This window comes from Trachurus trachurus, assembly GCF_905171665.1.
Source record: "Trachurus trachurus genome assembly, chromosome: 2".
NCBI classification, from domain to species: domain Eukaryota; kingdom Metazoa; phylum Chordata; class Actinopteri; order Carangiformes; family Carangidae; genus Trachurus; species Trachurus trachurus.
The window spans coordinates 2,656,145-2,682,013 of NC_139914.1; the positions used below are offsets into that span (position 1 = coordinate 2,656,145).

The window sequence follows — 25,869 nt, forward strand, 5'->3', positions numbered from 1 at the left end:
CCAGTTTTATTAAAACCCTCCTGTTGTCCTTTGACCCAATCTGTTCCCTTCCTCCATCCTTCCTTCTTTCTTTCCTTTCTCAATTCCCTTCCTTCCTTCCTTCTTCTTTTGATCCAATTGACCCTCCATCTTTCTTTCCTTCCCTTTTCCCTTCCTTCATTTTCCCTTTCTAGAACGAATCTGTTCCCTCCCTCCATCTTCCTTTTCTTCCTTTTTCCCTTCCTTCTTACCACAATCTTTTCCCCCTCCCTTCTTTCCTTCCTTCCTTCCTTCCTTCCTTTTTGACCCAATCTGTTCCCTCCCTCCATCTATCTTTCCTTCCCTTTTCCCTTCCTCCCATATTTCCCTTTGTCCTTCCTTCTTTCCTTCCTTCCTTCCTTCTTTCTTTCCCTTCATCCTTCCTTCCTTCTATCCCTTTGTCCTTCCTTCCTTCCTTCCTTGACCCAGGTGGACAGCAGGAGGGTTAAAGGGACCTGAATGTGTCGTGATGTTTGAGTTGTAACAGACAAATCTGTCGTGATGAAGAGGAGGAGAGACGGAGGGAGGGCGGTTCAGTGGGAGGCGGGGGCAGGAAGCGAGGGAGGGGGGGTAACTACAAATAGCCGGGGGGCAGGAGGTTCTTCTTCAGTGCTCCTCTCTGCTGCGGCTCTCAGTCCTCCAACATGGCCTCCTCCTACAGCTCCTCCTCCTCCTACCGCCGCACCTTCGGCCAAGGCGGCTACGCCTCGCCATCCCTCAACCGCTCGCTGCTGGGCCACGTTGGCGGCATCGGCGGCGGCGGCGGGAGCCACGTCTCCTCCAGGGTCTACGAGGTAGGGCTGGGATTCTTTCTTCTGAAACCTTTCTGATAAAATGAGATTTCAGACTGAGGTAAACTGCTACATTTTTAACATTTATCTGCACACAAATACTGTAGGAGCCTAGAAATGAACACTCCAGAGAACTGTAAGGGATAGTTCTATATATAGTCATAGCAGTAGGTTTGTTACCTTTACTGTAATTGTCGGTGCAAGCTGTTTTTAGAACGGCGGAGCAGAGCCGTGAGCTGCTCAGAGCTACGCTACGGAGGCTCATGGGATTTCTTTGGTTTTCCCTCATCAAACTCATCAAATACACAATCCAACAACTCCAAAACGCTCTGGTGGACAAGTTGTGACCTGCACATTCACCACGCTATGAGATAATAACACAACGTTACCAGACAGAGTTGTTTTAGAGGGAAATTCATGCTGAAAAACCGCTGATGCACGTTGCGTTCGGGGACAGTTTTTCAGCAAGCAGTCTCTGTATTTACCTCGAAAACCGACACCGACAATTAAAGGTAACGAACCTACTGCTATGACTATAGATATTATGGCAATGGGCCAATTTGCCAAAATGTTGAACTATCCCTTTAAGTTCACTTTATAATGGAGTATGTTAATTACTAGGCTCCTACAGTAAACTATCCCTTTAACCCCTTTTCAAAACCTGGACTCTCTGTATGTAAAAACGGCAAACAAATGCACATTGCACAATATAAAAAAATAAAATAAATACCGCGATAGGCTACTTATGTGAATCGATTTTTTTCTCCCACCCCACTACAAGGTGAGCCGCAAGTCGGCCCCGGCGGCGTACCGCATCTCCTCCAGCTACTATGGCGGCGGCGGCGTCCCAGTGTCGGCGTCCAGGGTGTCACGGTCCTACGGCGGCATGGGCGAGACGCTGGACTTCAGCCTGGCCGACGCCCTCAACCAGGAGTTCCTGACCACGCGGACCAACGAGAAGGTGGAGCTGCAGCACCTGAACGACCGCTTCGCCAGCTACATCGAGAAGGTGCGCTACCTGGAGCAGCAGAACCAGGCGCTGACGGTGGAGGTGGAGCGGCTGCGCGGACGCGAGCCGACGCGGATCGCCGACCTGTACGAGGAGGAGATGAGCGAGCTGAGGAGGCAGGTCGAGATCCTGACCAATCAGAGGTCGCGCATCGAGCTGGAGCGCGACAACCTGGTCGACGACCTGGACAAGGTCAAAATCAGGTGGGCGGAGTGTGTCCCTTTAAGAAGAGATCAGTGTGTGTATGTGTGTGTGTGTGTTATCTGCTATTTTTAAATCTGCTGTTTCGTACTGCACTCGAACGCATCACGTCACCGTTTATCTTTATCATTATAAAGTTTATGAACAGAATGTAAACAGAGCAAATCCAATCAGAGACGCTGCTGTTGGTTTATCCACCAGTTTAAGTTGTTGACAAAATGTTTTCTATAAATTGTTAATTTTGATTTAAAAAATAATTAATCTATTCTACGAGGAAGAACATGAAGAAGAAGAGTGAGGATGAGGGATTACAACAAGCATCACAGGAACACGTTAATCTCCAGATAATCAAAGTAAAATACATTAAAGAACCTGCATTAAAGTTATAATATTTAATTTTTCTGCATTAAAGATCCATATTTTTTCATTTTGGACAATAATATATTTTAATTTTACATTATTTTACTCTTAAAGATGGAGGTTTACTACTTATTTTGCAGTTTCTATTTATGTATTTAATCTGAATCACAAATTCTCTTTTCTCTTTTTTATATATTCTCATTACATTTGATCTTTATCTTGTTTTTTATCCATATTCTCTCTGTTCTCTATAAAACAGAGCAGCAGCAACGTGACCTAATTATTCTGACTCTTAAACATTAAACTACAATTTACTCATTTATTCATGATAATTAACATACTACAAATGCAAATGCTGCTTTTTCTTTTTACTACGTGGTTCAGTTGCTGCAAGTTGTTCATTTATGAAGAACATTTAAGATATAAGTGACGCAAGATAAAGTCTGATTGATGATAAATGTGTGTGTGCTCTGACTTTGGTCAGATGTCTGCAGCAACACACACACACACTCACACACTCAGAGTGTTTACAGTTTGCTCTTCTATAAAAGGAGAGGAAAGAGGAGTCTCTGATGCTCTGTCCTTTCTCTCCCTCCCGGTCGTTTACGTCTCCACTGTCACACTGAAATCTCCTCGACGTTGAAACTCAACATCACAGATTAAAAAAACATTCACCTGAACGCCTCGGGACTCAGACTGAAGTCAAAACGCAGCTTTTATCTCAGGATTTTGTCCAGTTTTCCATCTCTCCTCCGACTCCTGCAGTTTCCTCAGCAGGTTTTGATTTAAAGATGATTTTTTCTAACGTAATTAAATCTAAATAAAGCGTGTTTGTGTTTTAAAGGATCACAGTAACGTCTGCTGCCACCTTGTAAATGTGCTGTTTCTGATTTTACAGTTCGAAGGATCATCTCTCAAGCTGCTCCCGCTGCATTAAAAAAACATTTGCAAGCACAAGACATTTAAAAAAAATCAAAGGACATTAGAGAAATATGTAATTGCATCTGTCTTCTCCCTCCTCCAGACTCCAGGAGGAGATTCTCCAGAAGGAGGAAGCAGAAAACAACTTGGCAGCGTTCAGGGCGGTGAGTCCTCTGCCATGCTTTTATTTTGAAGGATTAGAGGAGGGGTAGATCGCTCTGTGAGTCTGTGATGTTTATATAATGTTGTCTGACACCGTGTGTGATTCACTGACCCTCTGCAGGACGTGGACGCTGCGACTCTGGCTCGTCTGGACCTGGAGAGACGCATCGAGACGCTGCAGGAGGAGATCGCCTTCCTGAAGAAGATCCACGAGGAGGTTCCCTCTTCCTCTTCCTCTTCTTCTTCTTTGTTGACCACCTTCTTAGGACATGTATTAACCTCCTCCTCCTCCTCCTCCTCCTCCTCCTCCTGCAGGAGATCCGGGAGCTGCAGACCCAGATGCAGGAGACTCAGGTCCAGATCCAGATGGACATGTCCAAACCGGACCTGACGGCGGCGCTGAGGGACATCAGAGCTCAGTACGAAGGCATCGCCGCCAAGAACATCTCCGAGGCCGAGGACTGGTACAAGTCCAAGGTGAGAGGAGGAGGTGCAGGCAGCTTTAAAGGGATAGTTCAACATTTTAGTCAGATCCTACTCACACTATAATCCCTATAGTCACAGCAGTAGGTGTTGTTTCGCATGTTGTTTTGAGATCTCAAACTCATCAAATACACAATCCAACAACTCCACAACGCTCTGGTGGACAAGTTGTGACCTGCACATTCACCACGCTATGAGATAATAACACAACGTTACCAGACAGAGTTGTTTTAGAGGGAAATGCAGCCGGAACTACATTCCAGACACGGCTGCTGGGTGGAGGGATTTCAAAAGCGCAAGTAGTTATTTGAAGAGTATTTGCTTCATGTGTCGTAACGTTACATAATTATACATGATTATTTCATAGCGTGGTGAATGTGCAGGTCACAACTTGTCCACCAGAGCGTTGTGGAGTTGTTGGATTGTGTATTTAAGTTGATGAGTCTCAAAACAACATGCAGCGATAATTAATGGTAATGAACCTACTGCTACGACTATAGGGATTATGGCAATAGGAGAATTTGCCAAAAATGTTGAACAATCCCTTTAAAGGTGCAGGTGCAGGCAGCTTTAACAGCAGCAGCAACACATGACCTTTGACCTTTGACCCCTCCAGGTGTCCGACCTGAACCAGGCCGTGAGTAAGAACAACGAGGCGCTGAAGACGGCTCGCCAGGAGACCATGGAGTTCAGACACCAGATCCAGGCCTACACCTGCGAGATCGATTCCCTCAAAGGCACCGTACGTCACACACACGCACACACAACACACACGTACACAACACACACACATACTCACTCTCCTCTCCTTGACAGAACGAGTCCCTGATGAGGCAGATGCGGGACATGGAGGACCGGCACGGACGCGAGGCCGGCGGCTTCCAGGACACCATCGCCCGGCTGGAGGCGGAGATCTCCAACATGAAGGACGAGATGGCGCGTCACCTCCGCGAGTACCAGGACCTGCTCAACATCAAGATGGCGCTGGACGTGGAGATCGCCACCTACAGGAAGCTGCTGGAGGGAGAGGAGAGCAGGTGAGAGGAGAGAGGAGGCTTTTATTGTTGTAAGGGGAGACACTACAGGTGAACAGGGTAAAAATGTAAACTAACAGATATCACCATGAAACTTCCCAAGTTTATCACTCACATTAAGACAAATATTTTTTGTATTACAAGTTTTGTCAAATGTTGTGTTTAAATATGTAAATTAGGCTATATCTGATGAAATATGCGCTAATTTGCATACATTTCCAGAACAGAAATCTGAAAAATGGATAAAGCTTCTTTAAAAATTCTTGTTTTATTTTATTGACAGAAGAGTCAGAAGTTTTTACAGAAGGGATTGTGGATATCTCTTTTTATCACGCTGTAAATGAGAAAATACTGTCACCAGCCCTAAAAATATCAAATTTCGCCATGTTTTTAGGAATAAAATGTTGTATAAATGAGGCTGTGAATGATATATCAACAATCCCCTCTGTAAAAACCTTCAGAATATAGAAAGGGATCAAACTGGAAGGTTTGGTGTCTGTAAGAGATTTCTCAAAATTGATCAATACATGAAAAAACAGTGTTTTTGCCTGTTAGTGTCTCGCCAAAATAAAAGACAGGAAGTGAGGTTTTATTTTGTTAAATCTTCTTCTTCTTCTCCTGCAGGATCACTCTGCCTGTGCACAGCTACTCCACCGTGAGCTACAGAGGTACGACCCTGTCCACCCGTACCTGAACACACCACTAGGGGACTCTGTGACCCACAATTCAGTTCAGCTGCATGGCTTTCCCACCTGACCTTCATAGTTTCAGATACAACATTACAACATTATTTAAATATCCTGAACAAGTTCATCCCATAATAATCTATTTACAATCAATTGATTAACCTGGTTTCATGTTGTGTGAACAGAGACGAGCCCTGAGCACCAGCAGCGCTCCTCTGAGATGCATTCAAAGAAAACCGTTCTGATCAAGACCATCGAGACCCGTGACGGAGAGGTAAACTGATATCTACTGGTATTTGTTGTTTTATTTTGAAAAATATCCCTACAAAATAAAAGTATCTGGGTTCAGTGTGTAAAAACAAAGTGATTAACAAGTTAATCTTCAATGACCTGGTTCAACAAAACCTCAGTCGACTCTTTAAACCACGTATTGATCTGTTTTGATTGATTTGTCCTAATGGGTTCAGGGATCAATACTCAGACCGGGTCACTGGTCACGTTTAGTTTAAAGCGTCTGATGCTGAAAATAAAACTAAGTCGACATCTTTTTCTTTTTTTTTTCCGGGGCCGTGACCTTTGATTCGGTGCAAATGAGCGTCTCATTCAGAAAGAATTTCAGATGTTTCCAAGTAAACACATCAACACATGCAACGACTCGTCCCACAAACACGCACGACCCACCGCACGGCATTCTGGGAACACGTGTCGAGACAAGTCTTCATCTCTTATCATCACTAGCTACTGTTTAATCTGAGGTCAAATCTAAAAAAACGTTATGCTCTCTCTCAGGATGAACGACAGAACAACAGAAACCAACTTGTTTTGAAGAATAGTAGAAAAATTTGAAGCAATTAGACATTTTCTGTCACATCAAAGCAACAAATATGATAAATAATATGATCTATAGTGTAAAAACGGAGTAGAACCACAGGGTTAAACAGTGAATCCACAGAGCAGCTGCAGGAATGGGAGCGAGTGAGGCAGCGTCTCCTCTGATATAAAACCTGCTTTGTTTCCACGGAGATGCCTCGCCACCGTCCACAATCCGCCTCATTAGTTCCAGCTGTGCAGCAAAAGGAACGTGCAAGTGAACGCACCACAGAGCTCAGGGATACTCTTCCCAGAGGTTCCTACCTGAGACAAAGGTTTCAGCAGGAACCTTGAAAGTGACGCACACACTTTGTAGTTTCACCAAAGACGGTTTATAAACTATATAGAGCAGGGGTGTCAAACACGTGGCCCGCTGGCCAAAACCGGCCCGCCAGAGGGTCCAATCCGGCCTGCGGGATGAATTTACCAGATTTAAGATTACCGTACATAGAAGACAGAAGAGGCATTATGTTGTTGAAATTGCATGTATTTTTCTCAAGAAATTTCAGGTTGGTCATAATATGTTTTGTAATAGGATAGTTCTTTAATGTAAACATCTTAATAATGCGCTTCTTTGCACTAAAACAAAGAGAAAAGTTTAGAGTTCTTATTATTTATAGGATATTATGCTATTATTTTACCAGTCCGGCCCACTTGAGATCACATTGCACTTAATTTGGCCCCTGAACTAAAATGAGTTTGAGTCTTTGGTTTCACAACACAATTAATCATTTTAATGTCTCAGCGTTCTCTTTCACTCCCGTTTGTTTGTCCATGTGTTATAAATAAAGTTAGTTTAAATAAAAAGCAGTTAAAAAGCAGATGTCTGGTGCATTCAAGTGCCCTCACGTGTCTCTGTGTTTTTGACCTTCGCCGTGTCTCCGTCCTGCAGGTCGTCAGCGAGTCGACGCAGCACCAGAAGGACATCATGTAAACACCTGCAGCAGAGGAAGAAGAGGAAGAAAAAGAAGAAGAAGAAAAGCCCTCCAAGAGATGGACGCATGAAAAAAAAACTAAATAGAAAAAAGAAAAAGAAAAAGAAATAGATGCACGAATAAAAGTAGACAAAAACAAAAAGAGACTTTACAAACTCATCTGTTTCAACATGAAGTTGTTTGTTTTTATTCGTCTCCAGCTCTAAACTTCAGAGTCTGGACGATGCACAGGAACTTTTTAAAACCTGCTCAGGTGAATTCAGCCTAAAAAAAAAAAAAAAAAAAATTAAAGTCGACATTTAACCACAGGTTCTTTCTTTCTTCTTCTGTTGTCTGTAACGGAAACGTGTCTCGACTGTTTTTGTCCAATCGGATCATCAGGAGGACGAGAGAGATTGTCCTTTATCAGCAGAGAGAGAGAGAGAGAGAGAGAAGATGGAGGAGATAAAGAAGAGTCTGGAGATGAAGTGAGAGGTTGAGCGAGGTAGAAAAGAAACAGAGAGAGAGAGAGGAGCGTCCATTTTTTCTTTTTCACTGAACTTTTACACTTTATTTTTCCGTCTATTCATATTTCATTTGAGCGATTAAACCTCACTGATCAATCGATTTGACAATATTTGTTTTTAATTGACCACTTACATTACAAGATGTATAAAATGTGAGTGCAACTTATTTATTTTTGATTTAAACTGCAGAAATGTGTTAATAACTATCAAATAAATGATATAAAAAAGACAAAAAAACAAAGTGCTGAATAAATATGATAAATTATTGAAGAAAAGTGGTGCTCTTACTCTTATTTTGGAAATAATACATTTTTCCTGAAGAAAGGAACATGGTGAGTTCACTGTCTCCTGTCAATTATGGGACATTTCTGTACAATGACCCAGGAGTGATAATAAAAACACAATAATACCGTATATTTATAGATCTCTAATCCTCAGATGATAAAGCAAAGTGGACCTGTGATGCGTTCGAGTGCTTATGTTAAAGACGACGCTCAGGCTGCAGCTGTTACACAGGCCCAGAGGAAACACATGCTTTAATGATCACAGTCAGAGTCAGTTTAAATAAAACATCAAAATAAATTAAAATTGGCAAATAAATAACGTCCCACAGGAAAAAGAGGAGTGGTGGAGGAGGAGCAGGTTCGATTCCCGACAGGAAGTGGTACAAAAAATAAATGAACTAAAAAAAACAAAACAAATAAAGTCACTAAGTGTTGTGTTTATGTACAAGTTTCACATCGATGCACGTGATGAAGGGGGCGGGGACAAAGCCACGAGTGGGCGGAGCTATCATGCATTTCAGTCCGGATGAATTAATTAAAAACGCCCTCTCCCTCTCCCCCTTCACACATTGTCTGTTTGTCCTTTACAAAATAAAAGTAACAAAGTGTTTCCACGGATAAAGAAGAAAGAAAGAAAAAAAAAAATCAATGCACGAAGTGGGAGGAGCCTGAGCCGCGTTCACGTAGGTGCGTTCAAGGAGGCACGTTTTCTTTTTTTTCTGATCGTCGCTAAAAAGGAAAAGAAGATTTATTGCTTCACAGCAGAGAAGAAGAAGAAGAGATTTTTTTAGTGAAGAAAATATACCTGGTGTCACGGTTGCTAGGCAACAGCTCATCCAGACATTGCACCAATCACATTACAGTACACATTGATTTTAATTTTGGTCCATTTTGAACGCGCTGCATTTTTATTTTATGTCTTTTTTTTTTTTAATCCGTAAAATCCTATAACCCTGAACGCATCGTGAAATGTGTCGACGACGTGTTGTGCGTGAACGCGGCTCGTGAACAAACTCTCCTCGCACACCGAGGCCACAAAGTGTCGTCCAGCACCAAGGATGAGCCAGGTCCAGGTCCAGGTCCAGGTTCAGGTCCAGGTCCAGGTTCAGGTTCAGCCCCCCCACCCTTTCAAAATAAAACACTTAAAGAGGATGTTGTTGTTGTTTCAGTCCAGATGGCACAGAGAGCAGAGAAATAGTTCCCAGGATGCATTGCAGCGCCCTCGTTTCCCTTTGTGGACGAAGTGTCGAGTCGTTAAGAGGCCGAGGAGCGACGGCGGCGGAGTGTGTGAACCTGAGGCGGGTTTTCACCGGACCCCCCGATCCCTGATCTGGTTTTGGCTTTTGAGATGGAGACTGACGGGTCGGGAGCCGGATCGGAGCCGGAGCAGAGCCGGATCGGAGCCGGAGCAGAGCCGATCAGGTCTTGGCTGGGTTTCCTCATGTGTGTGTGTGTGCATGCATTTGTGCATCTGGATCAAACCGGTGCAGCGACGGCTGCAGCAGGTTTACGACCTCAAACTGAATTAGTAAAGGGTTAAACTGTGTGTTGCATTGTGGGTAAATCCAGCCCCCTTTGAGCGTGTCCGAATCCTCAAACCCAGATTGTCTCTGAAAACAGAATCTGTTTCTGCTTTCTAAACGCGGCCGGCGCTGGCGGTCGTGCGTTTTGTGGTGCTGTCAAACCCGTAGAGAAGGTCCCGCCGCCCCGGTGAGCGGCGCCGTGGAGCCGCAGTCGTAGCCGACGTCCACCACGCCGTGGGGGCCGCCCACCAGTCGCCCGGGGAACGGCTGCGCCTGCACCTGCCGGTCCCGGAAGCTCTGGATGTAGCTCTGGAGGAAACAAAACACAGAAGTTTAGTTTCTACGACTCGACCGCCTCCAACCCGCCGCCGCCCCGACTCTAGTCCAGTCACTTTAAGCCAAAATGGGGGTCAACCTTGAACAAATTGCAACAGAAGCAAACTCAACTGATTTTGTATCCTCAACATGTCCTGAGTGAGGGAAAAAAAGCCCCGAAGAATCCCATTAGGGGAAAGTTTAGAAAAAGACCCAAATATAGCCCATTCATGCGCCTATTCATTATTTTTCTCATGTGAATAGGGTAACATTTTTAACCTTTAGATATCTCCATGAAAATTACTGAGATGATTACTTACATTAAGACAAACAAAAAATGTATTACTAGTTTTTTTTTTAATTCTTTGTTAACATGATCACAATTGCATAAATTAGCATACATTCCACTGTTTTTAGCTATAAAGGTGAAATTGGGATGAGTTGATAATAATAATTAATAAAGACTGGTTTAAAGTTCCTTCTTCCTCACTGTCTCTATGTATTAATGCTCATGGGTAGCCAAATGGGTTCCATTCAGACCTTAACATTATGTTTTTACTGCAATATGTCAACAAGATTGAACAGAACAAGACATTTTCACCTGCTATACCCAGTGTTTAGATCTGGTGTTGTGTGTATGCAAATGAGCCATACGTAATTAGATTATGCACTGTTTGCTCATGTTAACAAAGAATTTCAAAAAACTTGTAATACATTTTTTGTTTGTCTTAATGTAAGTAATCAACTGGGTAATTTTCATGGAGATATCTAAAGGTTAAATTTCAAGTGAGAAAAATAATGAATAGGCGAATGAATGGGCTATATTTGGGTCTTTTTCTAAACTTTCTCCTAATGGGATTCTTCTGGGCTTTTTTCCCTCACTCAGGACATGTTGAGGACACAAAGCCAGTTGGGTTTGCTTTTGTTGCAATTTGTTCAACCTTTATTCATAAAATGCCTGGACTCCTCACCGGTGACAGGACGTCGGTGTCATAGCGGCGGATGGGGTTGGGCTTGCGGCGGTAGGCGGGCTCTTGGAGCTGCTTGGCCTGGTGGTGGGCGGCGGCGTGCTGCTGCTGCTTCTTCTTCTTCTTGTTGCGGAAGCGGTCGTCGCGCTGGCGGATCCGCATCACCTGCATCCGCCGCTGCTGCCGGCTGATGATCACTGTGGACGACAGGAGGAGGAGGAGGAGGAGGAGGAGGAGGAGGGGGCGGAGTCAGCGAGAAGGAGACGCTAGGAGCCAAAAGCAAAGACGGTTTATAAACCAAGACCTTCCATGACCAGTCAGCTTCCTGTATGATGTCACGTGGGCTTCTGCATGGCCACGCCCCTTTAGGGAGACCAGAGGCAGCACAGAGTGAATTGACTCCAATGGGACAATTTAAAGCAGAAGTAAGCGATATTTTTGTGTTAATATAAGTCTTAAATAGTTATATCTTCCGACAGCAATCACTTACATAGAGTGTTTGGTCTGAAACACGGGTCTCTCAGTCACTCTGCTCTGCTCTGAGCTGAGGAGAAAACATTTCTCGTATCCTACAGTTTTTATCCAATGAGGAGAGAGAACGGCATGCAGGGCTGTGTGTGCAGCCAAGGCCATGCGCGTGAATGTGGTGACGTAGGGACGAGGACTGTTATGGTGCGTTCAAGGCAGCCCGTAACTCGTGTTTTTCCGACCTGTGAAGTCGTACCAGTTTGATCTGGTACGAGTTCACAGGTCGGAAGTTACGAGTGGCCGTTATAGTGACTTTCACAGGTAAAACAGGTCGGAAAAACACGAGTGGGTTGCCTGGAACGCTACAAAATCGTAAGTTGAAGCTGTAATTTACGGTTTCAAAAGCCTGCCTGGAACGCAGCATTAGCCAAAACGACCGGATCGCTTACTTCTGCTTTAACGTGAACACCGATTATGGTCGATTCTTTCTCCCCACAGTCACTGAAGTAAATTTTGGACTAATTTTTCACAAGCCACATCTCTTCTGAACAGTTTGACACGAAAATGGCAATTTTCAGACGGACACATCAGGAGAAAATCCACTTTGTTCAAGACCTGTCTCTGTCTCTACGACACAGTCTCGCCAGATTTGGCACAGATCTCCTAGGCAACATCAAACAAACGGCCGTGAACTCCCGTGAAAATGATTTAAATTATCTTTGTCATGCTAAATATTACTGTTAGTAGTGTAAATATTTAATGTTATCATAAGAAAATATAAATATCTCACTTTCATCTACCTACAAATTGTATAAATCCACACACACGTTCACAGACGAGGTGGTGACGGTTGGCCACGCCCATTTAGAGAGACAGGAAGTGTCACCATTTCTATCATTGGAGCAGCCGCTCATGGAGGATCTTTCCATATAGAGAGCCGAAGCGGAAGCAGGAAGTAACGGCGCCATGGGTTGAAAGTTTTATTTCGTGATCCATTTGAATTGTGCCATATTTTTTGTGGGACACCAGATTTGTAGTCCGCAGAGCGTCGTCACACAAAATACATTCTTCTGTTGCAACTGCTGATTTCTCTTCATGAAACGTGATGCCGTGCCATGCTGTTGCAGGACATATTTTTTTCTCAGGGCACAAATCAAATGGATCACGAAATAAAACTTGGACTCCCGTTCATTTGTATGGAGACTTTTTTTTCGAATTGAGGTCCCATGGCGCCGTTACTTCCTGCTTCCGCTTCGGCTCTCTATATGTGACTGACTGTGAAAGAGCCAATATTTTAAAATGTACGGACAACAATCGACCCGGATCTTGATGAGTTTTCCCCCCACGGCTCTGACCGGAAGTGATGTTTCCTTGGTTGCCGACTCGGTGTAAACCATTTCTATCATTGGAGCAGCCGCTCATGGAGGATCTTTCCATATATTGAATATCTTTGCCAAAAGCTAGCGGCGGTTCCTCACCCTTAGTGTGCGAGTATCCCTCGGCGGTGACCTTCCACTGGACGACCACGCCGAGCAGCGTGAGGGCCGGCCACACGCCCAGCACCACCCAGGTCAGCCAGCACACGGGCTTCCCGGGCGCCGCCTTCATCCGCTCGTACATGTAGAGCACGAGGGCGAAGAGCTCCACGAAGTAGTCCAGCGCCACGGTGATGACGGCGGCGCCGAAGACGGCGGTGGACAGCGTGGTGAAGAGGCGCTGCCACTGCAGGGTGAGCACGGCGAACAGCATGCCCAGGCCAAGCAGCACGCCAAGGGGCACCCAGACGGAGCGCGGCGGGCTGTCGGACAGCTCCTCCATGCCGACCAGCGTGGCCACGGCGACCAGCAGGCCCAGCAGCAGGCCGACCATGAAGAGGCCCACGCTGCGGACCAGCATGGTGACCAGGCCGCAGAGCGTGCCGATGCCGAGCCCGATGCCCGCCGACGCCTCCACGCTCAGCTGGGTGTCCAGCACGCGCTCCTTGTAGCACAGCATGAAGATGACCACGGAGCCGAACATCAGCCCCGTCAGGAACATCACCGCCTTGAAGCAGCGGTAACCTAGGAGACCAGGAGCGAGGGAGGGAGAGTTACTTCTCATTCACACATGATAGTTCAACATTTTTGGCAAATTGGCCCATTGCCATAATCCCTATAGTCATAGCAGTAGGTTCGTTACCTTTAATTGTTGGTGTTGGTGCAAGCTGTTTTTAGAACAGCGGAGCAGAGCCGTGAGCTGCTCAGAGCTACACTACGGAGGCTCATGGAATTTCTTGGTTTCCCTCATCAAACCCATCAAATACACAATCCAACAACTCCACAACGCTCTGGTGGACAAGTTGTGAGCTGCACATTCACCACGCTATGAGATAATAACACAACGTTACCACACAGAGTTGTTTTAGAGGGAAATTCATGCAAAACCGCTGATGCGCGTTGCCTTCAGGGACAGTTTCTCATCAAGCAGTCTCTGTATTTACCTCTAAAACAACTCTGTCTGGTAACGTTGTGTTATTATCTCATAGCGTGGTGAATGTGCAGGTCACAACTTGTCCACCAGAGCGTTTTGGAGTTGTTGGATTGTGTATTTGATGAGTTTGATGAGGGAAACCAAGAAATCCCATTAGCCTCCGTAGCGTAGCTCTGAGCAGCTCACGGCTCTGCTCCGCCGTTCTAAAAACAGCTTGCACCAACAATTAAAGGTAACGAACCTACTGCTATGACTAAAGGGATTATGGCAATGGGCCAATTTGCCAAAATGTGGAACTATCACTTTAAACAGTGCAAACAACCCTTCTTACACACAGTTTGACAGTTGGCTACAAAATTCAATCCAGATATTTCCCCAGATATTTATAGGATTGCACCACCTTGATGGTCTGAAGTCGGTGTTCCTCCTCAAATCAATCACCACGTCTTAGTTTATTTGGAGACTGTTCACAGCAGCGCTAAAAATCCTGCAGTTGACTGATAATAACGGCATCACCCGCATATTTAATAACAAATCTATTGTCATGTCTGCTTTGGCACATGTATGTGTATAACACTTGTAGTAGTGGTGACAAAACAACAGGTTAACAAACTCCTAACGAGCTGCTAACGAGCTGCTAACGAGCTCCAACTCACCGAAGAAGCAGTAGATGATGCCGAAGAGGCAGCACATGGAGCAGACCACCGAGGGAACCACCTTGTAGCGGCCGCCCGTGTCCTCGCAGCCGTCCAGCCAATCGGGGCTCAGCTCCGGCTCGGGCCGGGCCAGCAGCTTCTCCAGCGTGGTCGTCATGGCGACCAGGAGGAAGAGAAAATAAGAGAGAGAGAGAAGGAGTGATGGAGGAGGAGCAGGAGGCGATCAGGTGGGAGGCGAGGGACAGCGGAGGCTACGGAGCACCGTCCATCTGCGTGGCTTCACCTGTGGACAGACAAAAAGGAAAACTTTCAAAATAAGACTCTCTCGTGTCAGCCAATCAGAAGAGAGGAGGCTCTGAGGTGGACGTGGCTTGCTGACTGCTCAGTTGTGACGTCACAGAATCACAGGAAGGTTTGAGGCTCAGTTTCACAGCGGTAGCCTCATATATAAAGAAGAGAGATCAGCGTGGTGCGTTCAAGGAAGCTCCGACAAATCAGGACAAAACATTTCCAGCTTTATCGGGAAAAGAGTCAAACAGTAAAACTGAGCTGATGTGATCCATAATCACATAATGAGCTCAACCACGGATCAGTGAAGTGACTTTTAAATCTGCTGCAGTGAAAACAGATTTTGTCTTCCGTCCCCACACACACACACACACACACACACACACACGCCTCCCCCTGACAGCGGAAACAGTGGATGGTAATAATAGCTCAGATGGCAGCGGGTGTTGGATTCTCGTGTCTGGTCGTGATGCGTTCAGGGTGAACGAGAAGCGTTGAACTCCACAAAACAAACACATTTATTCACCCTCATAGATCTTTTCCTAACGACTTTCCTGCCTCTTTATGATTTTATTTTGAAAAAAACACATTGTCTTCCTGCGAATAAAGTTTGCTCTAATTCAGCTTCTCCCTCCCTCCTTCCCTCGTTTCCTCTCCTGCAGCCTCATCTGTATTCCACTCATGTTTTCTGTCTGAAGCAGCTGACTCTCCCCTTCCTCTTCTTCTGTTATTCAGCTTGTGTGCGTGTGTGGTGTGTGTGTGTGTGTGTGTGCGTGTGTGGTGTGTGTGTGTGTGTGTGCACCTGTCAGCTGCAGCCATTCCTGACATTCCCGCTCAACCTCACCTTGTGTTTCACCTCCTCTCCTGCTGTGCTGCCTTCACTGTCCACACCGGCCTCCACATTAATCTGCATCACTTTTAAGAAGCTTTTATTGTGAAATTACCATCACATACAGTATTATTATATCTACTGGTCACATGATCGACTGAAACTGCAGGTACTTAGATTTTAAACCTTAGTTATCTGCATTTTGTTTATTATTTAGAGAGAGTTAGATCTTCAGACGTTAAAAAATAATGTTAATATGCTTGAATGATAACAGATTAAAGGTTGATTTTGCTCGGCTAACTTTAAGACCAATGTGTATTTCTGTTGCAAGTGTAAAACTATGGCATTCACAAAGCAAGGAATTGAAAAGCTGTACAAGCATATAAGTGCCTATTAAAAGTAAGTGTATGAGTTAAAAGTTAAAAGATAGACAAATTGTTTTTTGTTATTATTATGTTTTCTCATCTTTAATTCTCTGAAATAATGTGTGGTATTGGTGTTAATACTTGGTATATAAGCTAATGTAATTATAACTTTAGAAAGGGGCTTCCTGCTCCTTATATATATTAACATATGTAATCATGTAATGTATGCATGTAATCCATGAATGGTATGAATATGAAATGAAATGTTACTGTAAAATCTTTAAGGTTAAAACAAAAATAAAACATTTATTACATAAGAGGTGAAAGTGAGCGAGCGTGGACAGTGAGAGGACGATGAGTAAACTTTATTATATAAGAGAGAAAACTATGATTCACTGAATTTCCCAAACTCTTCAGGATTTTTCAAGATTTCACTAAGAAGAGGCTGAACTGGACTCCCTCTTCCTCCTCCTCCTCCTCCTCCTCCTCCTCCTCCCCCTCTCGGAGTCGGGGTGAGTCCAGTCCAGCTGTGGGAGGTTTCTGGGTCAGAGGTGTTTATGTAACTCCTGTCTGGGGAACTTTACTCTCATTATGAGGAGCTCCACCACCGCTCCACCGCTCCTCTCCTCCTTCCCTTCATCCCTCCTTCTTCTTCTTTTTCTTCACTCCCTCCTCCCTCTTTTTCCTCGGCCCTGAGGCTCCAGCCATGATGGAGGAGATAAAACTGAAAACCACATCTGTCTCGAGTCTTGAGTGTGACCAGGATGCTAATTTGGAGTCGGTTTCCAGGGGCACTGCTGGTTTTTTTGGGGGAAACTACAAGAAACTGACTTTTTTATGGGGACTCTGAAGGCATCGTGTGTAAAAACATCTGAAAACTACGTGCAACTCTGAAGGCATCACAAGCAAAACGTCCAAAAACCACATGTGACTCTGAACGCATCATATGTGAAATGCCTGAAAAAACAACAACACATGTGCTGCTAATTTTTCACATGTGCAACGTCTGAAAACCATGCGACTCTGAAGGCATCAAACTACATTCCACTGTTTTATAGTTATTTTACAGTTATTATTCTTATTTTCTCCTCTTGTTAAGCACTTTAAGTTGCATTTAATGTACTGAAATAATCTTTTTTTGTACTTTATGGAATTTTTTTTAATTGAATACAGACAGGAAGTGGAAGACAATGACGTTTAAAATAGATAAAACTGTCAATAAAACCCAGAGAGGGGGCGGAGCCAGTGAACATGTCATTTTCCCACAGGAGGGAGGTTAAAACAGGACGGACAGACGCAGCTGTGGGTCAACGCCGCCGGGCCACAGTCTCACACACAATCTCTCACATCACACACACACACACACACAATTTCTCTACATGTTCATCCCCGTTTTCATCCAAACATGTCACATTCATAATCATCTTTTTTATGGAGGATTAGCAGGTCGCTACCGAGTGACCCTGCCCCTGTGTGTGTGTGTGTGTGTGTGTGTGCGAGGCATTAAGCCGTGTCGTACGGCTGCAGATCAAAATGTGCAGCAGACGGATCATCCTCTGAGGAGTTTCTTCTTCTGCTGTTCAAATCAGCAGCAGCAGCGGCAACAACAACACGAACACTCTCCTCCTCCTCCTCCTGCTTCCTGTCTGTTGCTATGACGACGGTGGGATGCTGACAGACAGACAGAAAGCCAGTCGACCGACCGGCCGGCCGGCCGGCAGTCAGTCAGTCAGGCCCCGGTCCACGGCTCGACCAATGGAAGAGCAGCTTAAACTCCCATAGCAACAGGGTGGGAGCCAATCAATGGGCTCGTCTGTTCCCTCTGAATGTACATCAATGTGTGTGTGTGTGTGTGTGTGTGTGTGTGTGTGTCTGCTCCAACAGCAACACTATTATGAATAAAACATAAACACACACACACGACTGAGATGTCACAGCAGCAGGTTAAGTTTCTAAAGGAACTGGTTTTATATTAATATTCACATTTATCATTATTATTATTATTAATAATAATAAAGGAGTCACACTGGTCACCAGGTGGCAGCAGCGTGCACCTATGAGACATCAAACAACGCCTCATTTCCTGTCGGCTATCACAATATCACAATTTTCTTTCTTTTAAAGTACATAAGTACATAAATCAATCAATCGATCAATCAATAAATCAATATAATCTTTGTCTTTATGGTGAATTTAACTGTTTCACTCCACACGTTGGATTTAAAGCCAACGGCGTCTATTTAAGTTTTTCCTCGTGCAAAGGTCGGACAGAGAAAAACAAGATGGACCTGTGGACTTAGGGAAAGGGGGACGGGTGGCGGTTGACCTCTGACATCATGACGTCACCGTGGTAACGCGTCCATGAGACTGAGACGGAGCAAAAAAAACAAAAACAAACATGGCCGCCGCTGCTCTGAGTCAAGTTGAAATAAAATCTTATGATCAGTCGACGCGGCGCCGACGACACACTGACACACATGAGCAGCCATGTTGACTGATGACATCATCATCATCATCATCTTCATCAGCGGTGGTGGCGTTGGCGGGAAAACAGAGCGGGCTTTTCATGAATAAAGAAAACTGTGTCTATTAATAAACACAGAGCTCTGACCTACATGATGGAGGCCCGCGATGCCTTCGATGAACCAGCTCCAGGGTCGGAGTTTTCAGCTCCTGCATGAGAGCGGCAGGTGCTGAGCAGCGATGATGCGTTGGCGAAAAACCTTCACTAGTGACTCTTTTGTTTGTTTGTTTGGTGGTGGAGGAGGCGGCCACGCTTCATTAACTCTTCATCTCCTGCATCTTAAAGAGACGGCGACCTCAAAGAATGTTGATGTTGTTTTCGTTTCACCTGCAGACGTGTCGTCTTGCGTCTCGGCTGGTTTCATAACCCGGCCGGCGGTGACTCACGGCCTCATTTAAATATATTTCTGCAGACGTGTAGTGATGCGTTTAGGAAACTGAGACAAAATAATAAACGCCCGCGGCCTTCCCACCGTGTCGCGTTACGCAACAACCTCCTGATGCATTAGTCACCGCGCCTCAGCTGCTCCACAAGCAGCTTCACAACCACCATCCAAAACAACACACACACACACACAGACACACACAGCTCCATCAGCCCGGAAACAGGTGCAGCATGGGAAAAAAAAAAAATCTGGTGGCATTCATAAAAAGCGCACAGACTGGTGGCTTGTTAAACTCTGCAGGAATCAGTGATGAGCAGGTAATGATGTCACAGTGAGAGGATTAATGCTGATCCTTAAAACTAGGGATTATCAGCCAATATCTGATCTTACACTGACTTTTTTATGGTGACTCTGAAGGCATCGTGTGTAAAATGTCCAAAAAAAAACATGCAACTCTGAAGGCATCACAAGCAAAACGTCCAAAAACCACATGTGACTCTGAACGCATCATATGTGAAATGTCCGAAAAAAAACACATGAGCTGCTAATTTTTCACATGTGCAACATCCAAAAACGACGTGCAACTCTGAAGACATCATGTGTAAAATCATGTCCAAAAAAAACCATGCAACTCTGAAGGCATCTTGTCTGAAATGTCCAAAAAACATGCGACTCTGAAGGCATCACAAGCAAAACATCCAAAAACCACATGTGACTCTGAACGCATCATATGTGAAATGTCCCCAAAAAAATACATGAGCTGCTAATATTTCACATAACATCCAAAAACTATGTGCAACTCTGAAGACATCGTGTGTAAAATGTCCAAAAAAAACATGCATCTCTGAAAGCATCACAAGCAAAACGTCCAAAAACCACACTTGACTCTGAACGCATCATATGTGAAATGCCTGAAAAACAACAACACATGTGCTGCTAATTATTCACATGTGCAACGTCTGAAAACCATGCGATTCTGAACGCATAATGTGTGAAACAGCGACTACATTCCACTGTTTTATAGTTATTTTACAGCTATTATTCTTATTTTCTCCTCTTGTTAAGCACTTTAAGTTGCATTTAATGTCCTGAAATAACCTTTTTTTGTACTTTATGGAGTTTTAATATAAACATCAACCTTTAAACTTTAAATAAATCACACAAAATAAACTGAAATTTAACCAAACTAATGTTTAAGTCGATCAGAAACGATGCACAACAACCAAACTAAAACTTTTTTGCTGTTAATTCAGATAAAATCAGATCGTTACTGTTCCCAGCTCAGTGTCCAGACTGAGGTCAGACACCGCTCCATCGCCACTGACCTGAGGAACGAGCCGCTTCCACCGAGGCTGCAGCATCTTTTCATCCGGACTCTGGTCCCTGCTCTCGCCGTCTGAACACTGAGCTGCACACACACAAACACACACACACACACACACACCTCTCTCTCTCTCTCTCTCTACCGGTGTGTGAGCTGCCAGGAACCGGAGTTGTTCACCACGAGCTCGGAGCGGAGCTGCCAGCGTCCCGTCGCTCCGAACGGAAGAACGAGTGTGTCATCAGGGCTTCCGGAGGACGAGGAGGAGGAGGAGGAGGAGGAAGAGTCCCCTCTGCACGCGGCGATCGATGCTGGTTGCTGTGGAAACGTGGCAGGCAGGATGCAGGATCATGACATCTGTGAGGTCACGTGCCACAGAGAGACAGAGACACCGTCCGTCTGTCCAACCGTCATCATCTGCTTCACCTGTCGGCTGCAGGTAAAGACACTCAGCTCCGTGCCCCTTCACAATAAGAGTCCCCTGATACTCATTCATAATTAGCTCATTATCTCAGTCTGTAGGTTAAAGGGATAGTTCAACAATTTGGCAAATTGACCCATTGCCATAATCCCTATAGTCATAGCAGTAGGTTTGTTGCCTTCAATTGTCAGTGCAAGCTATTTTTAGAACGGCGGAGCAGAGCCGTGAGCTGCTCAGAGCTACGCTACGGAGGCTCATGGGATTTCTTGGTTTCCCTCATCAAACTCATCAAATACACAATCCAACAACTCCACAATGCTCTGGTGGACAAGTTGTGAGCTGCACATTCACCACGCTATGAGATAATAACACAACGTTACCAGACAGAGTTGTTTTAGAGGGAAATACATGCAAAACTGCTGATGCACGTTGCCTTCAGGGACAGTTTTTCATCAAGCAGTCTCTGTATTTTCCTCTAAAACAACTCTGTCTGGTAACGTTGTGTTATTATCTCATAGCGTGGTGAATGTGCAGGTCACAACTTGTCCACCAGAGCGCTGTGGAGTTGTTGGATTGTGTATTTGATGAGTTTGATGAGGGAAACCAAGAAATCCCATGAGCCTCCGTAGTGTAGCTCTGAGCAGCTCACGGCTCTGCTCTGCCGTTCTAAAAATAGCTTGCACCGACAATTAAAGGTAACGAACCTACTGCTATGACTACAGGGATTATAGCAATGGGCCAGTTTGCCAAAATGTTGAACTATCTCTTTAAAACTGGGAGCTGCTGCTTGCCAAATAGTGAGACCACATGTATCTGCACTGTTCAGCCTCATCCCTTTGTTTACTCCATCACCACCACCATCATCCAGTTTCTGCACCTGCTGCTTCATCACACAACTTCACAACCAACCAGCCAACTCACGAATAAATGATCATGACTAATAACTGAGCTGTGCCATTTTGTCGTATTCAGATTCTTCTCTTTGTCTCTCTCTCTCTCTAACAAACGGCGGCACGACTCGTCCGTGGAGGATTAGACACGAGCAGCAGCGGCGGTGGCGGCGGCGGTGCCAACAGGGCCGAGGCGTTCTCACACCTCCTCAGACGCTCGCTGGGCAGGTTACATAAGGCTGAGAGCTGAATGAGCTGCTCCACTTCTCAAACTCCCGTGATTGGGCAGAATGTGGAGAATCTGCTGATGGAGGAGGAGGAAGTGGAGGAGGAGGAGGAGGAGGAGGAGGAGGAGGAAGAGGAGGACACTGAGGTCTTTGTCCATGTCAGACTGTTTTCACCCCGACAGACTGCAGAGAGGACAGCGTCCATCACCGGTCTCCACAATCTGCTTCAGTCTCTAAAAGCTAAAAGGAGCTCACTGTCTCTTAACCCTCCTGTTGTCCTCCTGGGTCAAGGAAGGAAGGAAGGAAGGAAGGAAGGAAGGACAAAGGGAAAGATGGGAGGAAAGAAGGAAGGGAAAAGGAATGAAAGATAGATGGGGGGAGGGAACAGATTGGGTCAATTGGGTCAAAAAGGAAGGAAGAAGTAAGGACAAAGGGAAGGAAGGAAAGGAGGAAACAGAAGGAAGAAGAAGGGATGTAAAAAGGAAGGGAAAAGGGATTGTGGAAAGAAGGAAGGGAGAAAGAAAGGAAGGAAGGATGGAGGGAGGGAACAGATTGGGTCAAAAAGGAAGGAAGAAGGACGAAGGGAAGGAAGGAAGGAAGGAAGGAAGGAAGGGAAAAAGGATTGTGGAAAGAAGGAAGGGAAAAAGGAAAGAAAGAAAGATAGGAGGGAACAGATTCATTCAAGGAAGGAAGAAGGGAAAGAAGGGAGGGAAGAAGGAAGGGAAAAGGGACCCAGAAGGACAACAGGAGGGTTAAACACAAAGATTTTCAAAATAAAAGCAACAACTACATTTTCCCCTGTGTCCCACTTCCTATGTTTTATTTTGAAGGGTTCATTCCCACAAACAGGCTGCCTCTGCACGATTCATGTGTTTATTACAAATCCTGCATGGTTATTGTTGTGATGGTGAGGGGGCGGGGCTTGGTGACTGTTTTGTTGTGACATCACAAAGTCACAGGAAGTCGTGACGGCTGAGTTTTTCCAAGGCTCAGCTTGTGGCTGCGTTCGGATGGATGTCGACATGTTTTTTTTAACAGCTCTGGTGGAAAATGAACCGACTTCACGCTGATCACTTGACACCGGGGGCCTGTGGTGCGTTTGAGTGCCGTAGGATAATCCTGGTATCAGTGTGATGGCGGGCTAATGAGGTCGTGAGCTCTGGGTAGCGACGATAACGACTCCAGCTCTGTTCCTGTCTGTGCCAAAAAAAGAAAGAAGCAGCAGCAGCAGCAGGTTCCTCTCAGGTGTCTTCAGACCTGCAGCGACATGTTCAAGGACCGTAGGAACTCTTGCGCAAATGCAATGAAAGGCTCCTTCTTCTCTTTTCACACGGCTTAATCCTGTGGTGCCCTGAGAGAGCTGCTCAGGAATATCAATGACATTTGTTCCCTTGGAGGAGAAACCAAACGCAGCGTCGGAGGAGCCCTGAACGCACCACAGCGCCTCTTTAAGCTCTGATCACGCTAAACGTTACACGTGACTGTACATCACATCGTGTTGTGACATCACAAAGTCACAAAGTTGAACCAACACAAACGAACAAACAACCAACCTCCTCCTGGCTCGTGAAAACCAAACAGAGCCGATCAATAACTCTAATTAACAAAAGACAACTAATCACACGTGCAGGAATCACCCATGATCCTCTCTGTCACATGGCGCGGCCCCGTGCGACCACGCAGCACCGGGTCGATGACACTCGCAGGGTTTCCAACGTGAGGAGCTGTGACGATCCGTCTAATTATTCCCAGTAATCATGTCACTAAATAATCAATAGATGCATTGATGAAGATGATCTACTAATGTACTAATGAGTATTTTGATCATCATGAAGTGTTTTAGTATTTAACCAGTTCTTTCTTTGTTCCACAAAACCAAAAACTTTTCATAGTACGGTGCAAAAACTCAAAATCTAACCAAGAATATTTGTCTTATTTCTAGTCAAAATGTCATTTCTCGTCAAAATAAATCTATTTATACTTAAAATAAGACTCATCACATAAAAAGCAGCTTGTTTTTAGACACTTTTAACTTCTTTCAAGCATATTTTCACTTGAAATAAGTAGAAAAATCTGATAGTGGGGCAAGTTTTTCTTCACTGTCAGATTGTTCTACTTATTTCAAGTGAAAATTTGTTTGAAACAAGTGAAATTATCTAAAAACAAGTTAATTTTTAGGTGATGAGTCTTGTTTAAAGTGGAAAGAGATTCATTTTGACTAGAAATTAGACATTTTGACAAGAAATAAGACAAATATTCTTGGAAAGATTTAGAGTTTTTGCAGTGTAACTGGGAAATGAAATGAAATTCCCACAGTCAGTGAATGTTTGGTGGTTTTTCCTGATAAACGACCCGATCTATGTTTGATCCTGAGTGTGGACGGAGGCTGCAGGCTCTGCTCCGCCTCCCGCACCTGTCGGCTCCGACAACAACAGGCTCCTCATCCTCCAACAAACATCTGGCCCTCAGAGCTGCAGGCAGGCAGGCAGGGCCTCCGCTCGCGCTAATGAGCTGGACCCTGAACGCCTCGCAGCCAGGAAACTGACACAAACACTTCTGAGAAGAAGCAAAGCTGCAGGAAGCTTCTACATACAGTATACGCCGCGCTGCAACTGAACGCAACACGACGAGATCACGACCTGATGATCAATCTGTGCAATCTGGTGTGGACATGACGCAGGCCGTGATGCATTCAAAGATGACAGGACAAATGAGACATGTTTTCTTGGTTTGACTCCAACATGCTGCTGCTGCACTTAGGAAGAAGAGGAGGAGGAGGAGGAAGAGGAGGAAGGAGGGGGGAGGAATGCGAGAGGCACCATGCTGGAGATGTTGACCCACTAGTGGATCCGAGGCGACGTGTTGTGGCATTTTTCATTCCCCCGGCGGCCGCAGAGCTCGAGCTGTGCCGCCTGACTGCGCTGATAAGACGGCGGCCTGACGCTCAGTGAATACACAAAGAAGCAGCAGCAGCAGCAGAGTCTGCAGAGTCTGTCACAGGAAAGTCACCGTTAAATCTGCAAAACAACGTCCAGGATTATTTCAGTGCTGAACCCCCCCTCTCCGACTTCTTTCCCAGGAGGCCGTGCAACGACCTCCAGGGACCATGAATCCACTCGTCTGTCACCAACTGGTCTGAGAACAGTCCTGTCATCCATGTTTTTGCTGAATTGTGTCCCTGGAAAGACAAGAGACTCGTGCTGCCTTTGTGTGACACTCACAGCGCGGTATTTTTCAGGATGCAAGGTTAAGTGCACTCTGCGTGAGATGTTCAAGTGCTTCACTGCTGCTGATAAGATCCTTGAATAAAAGCGTTTTGTTCTGAGACCAAGAAAAGGCTCAAAACTACAATCTTCCACCGTTACATCCTGTCATGTACTGGAAGACGTTTTTTAACCTTTTTCTGAGATATCAATGTCCTCAAGAATGAGAAGGACGAAGTAAACAACATGAAAAACATGAATCTTTTAGTGAAAATGGTAAAAAACCGAGCCTCTTGAATGCATCACAACACGTCACCCATCAACAACACTGGACATGACAAGATAAAATCCAGTCAAACACATCCAAGTCCATTTGAACCTGCTGCTGATGTCATGTTGGGACGTTCAGGTGTCATGTGACGTTCAAAGCACCAAAATAAAATAGTTCAGGTCAGTCACCTCCAGCACCGACTCTTCAACTCTCTCTCCTCTTGTCTAATGAACAAAATCAACATCAAGATGGAGCTTGTGTCTCTGAAGCCTCTCACACATTTACATCAACCAAAGAGAAACGTGTTAAAAAAAAACCCCTCAGATTCTGAATTCTGAACTGAACTAGAAAAGACTATGAAATGGCAATAAATCACCTTTTCATTCTCTATTTACACTGAAATTAAATGCAGAGCAGCTGAAAATCTTCTGCACTAGTCTTTTATGTTGATCAGTTGCTATTGATTAATTTATGATTCATTAAAAA

At 45.0% G+C, this 25,869-nt stretch overlaps 2 protein-coding genes across 2 annotated transcripts; one reads left to right on the forward strand and one right to left on the reverse strand.

The window, feature by feature from the left end:
- Nucleotides 1-662: 662 nt before the first annotated feature.
- On the forward strand, nt 663-7,499 carry desmb (desmin b; the record flags this gene model as incomplete). The annotated part of the gene is made up of 10 exons (XM_083985290.1): nt 663-812; nt 1,591-2,021; nt 3,404-3,464; nt 3,584-3,679; nt 3,778-3,939; nt 4,562-4,687; nt 4,762-4,982; nt 5,604-5,647; nt 5,851-5,939; nt 7,428-7,499. The coding sequence occupies 10 exons, from the start codon at nt 663-665 to the stop codon at nt 7,467-7,469; spliced, it is 1,422 nt and encodes a 473-aa protein (XP_083841416.1). The 3' UTR covers nt 7,470-7,499.
- A 2,440-nt stretch (nt 7,500-9,939) lies between these two features.
- tmem198ab (transmembrane protein 198ab) lies at nt 9,940-14,816 on the reverse strand (the record flags this gene model as incomplete). The annotated part of the gene is made up of 4 exons (XM_083984715.1): nt 9,940-10,092; nt 11,070-11,263; nt 13,013-13,594; nt 14,660-14,816. The coding sequence occupies 4 exons, from the start codon at nt 14,814-14,816 to the stop codon at nt 9,940-9,942; spliced, it is 1,086 nt and encodes a 361-aa protein (XP_083840841.1).
- Nucleotides 14,817-25,869: the final 11,053 nt, after the last annotated feature.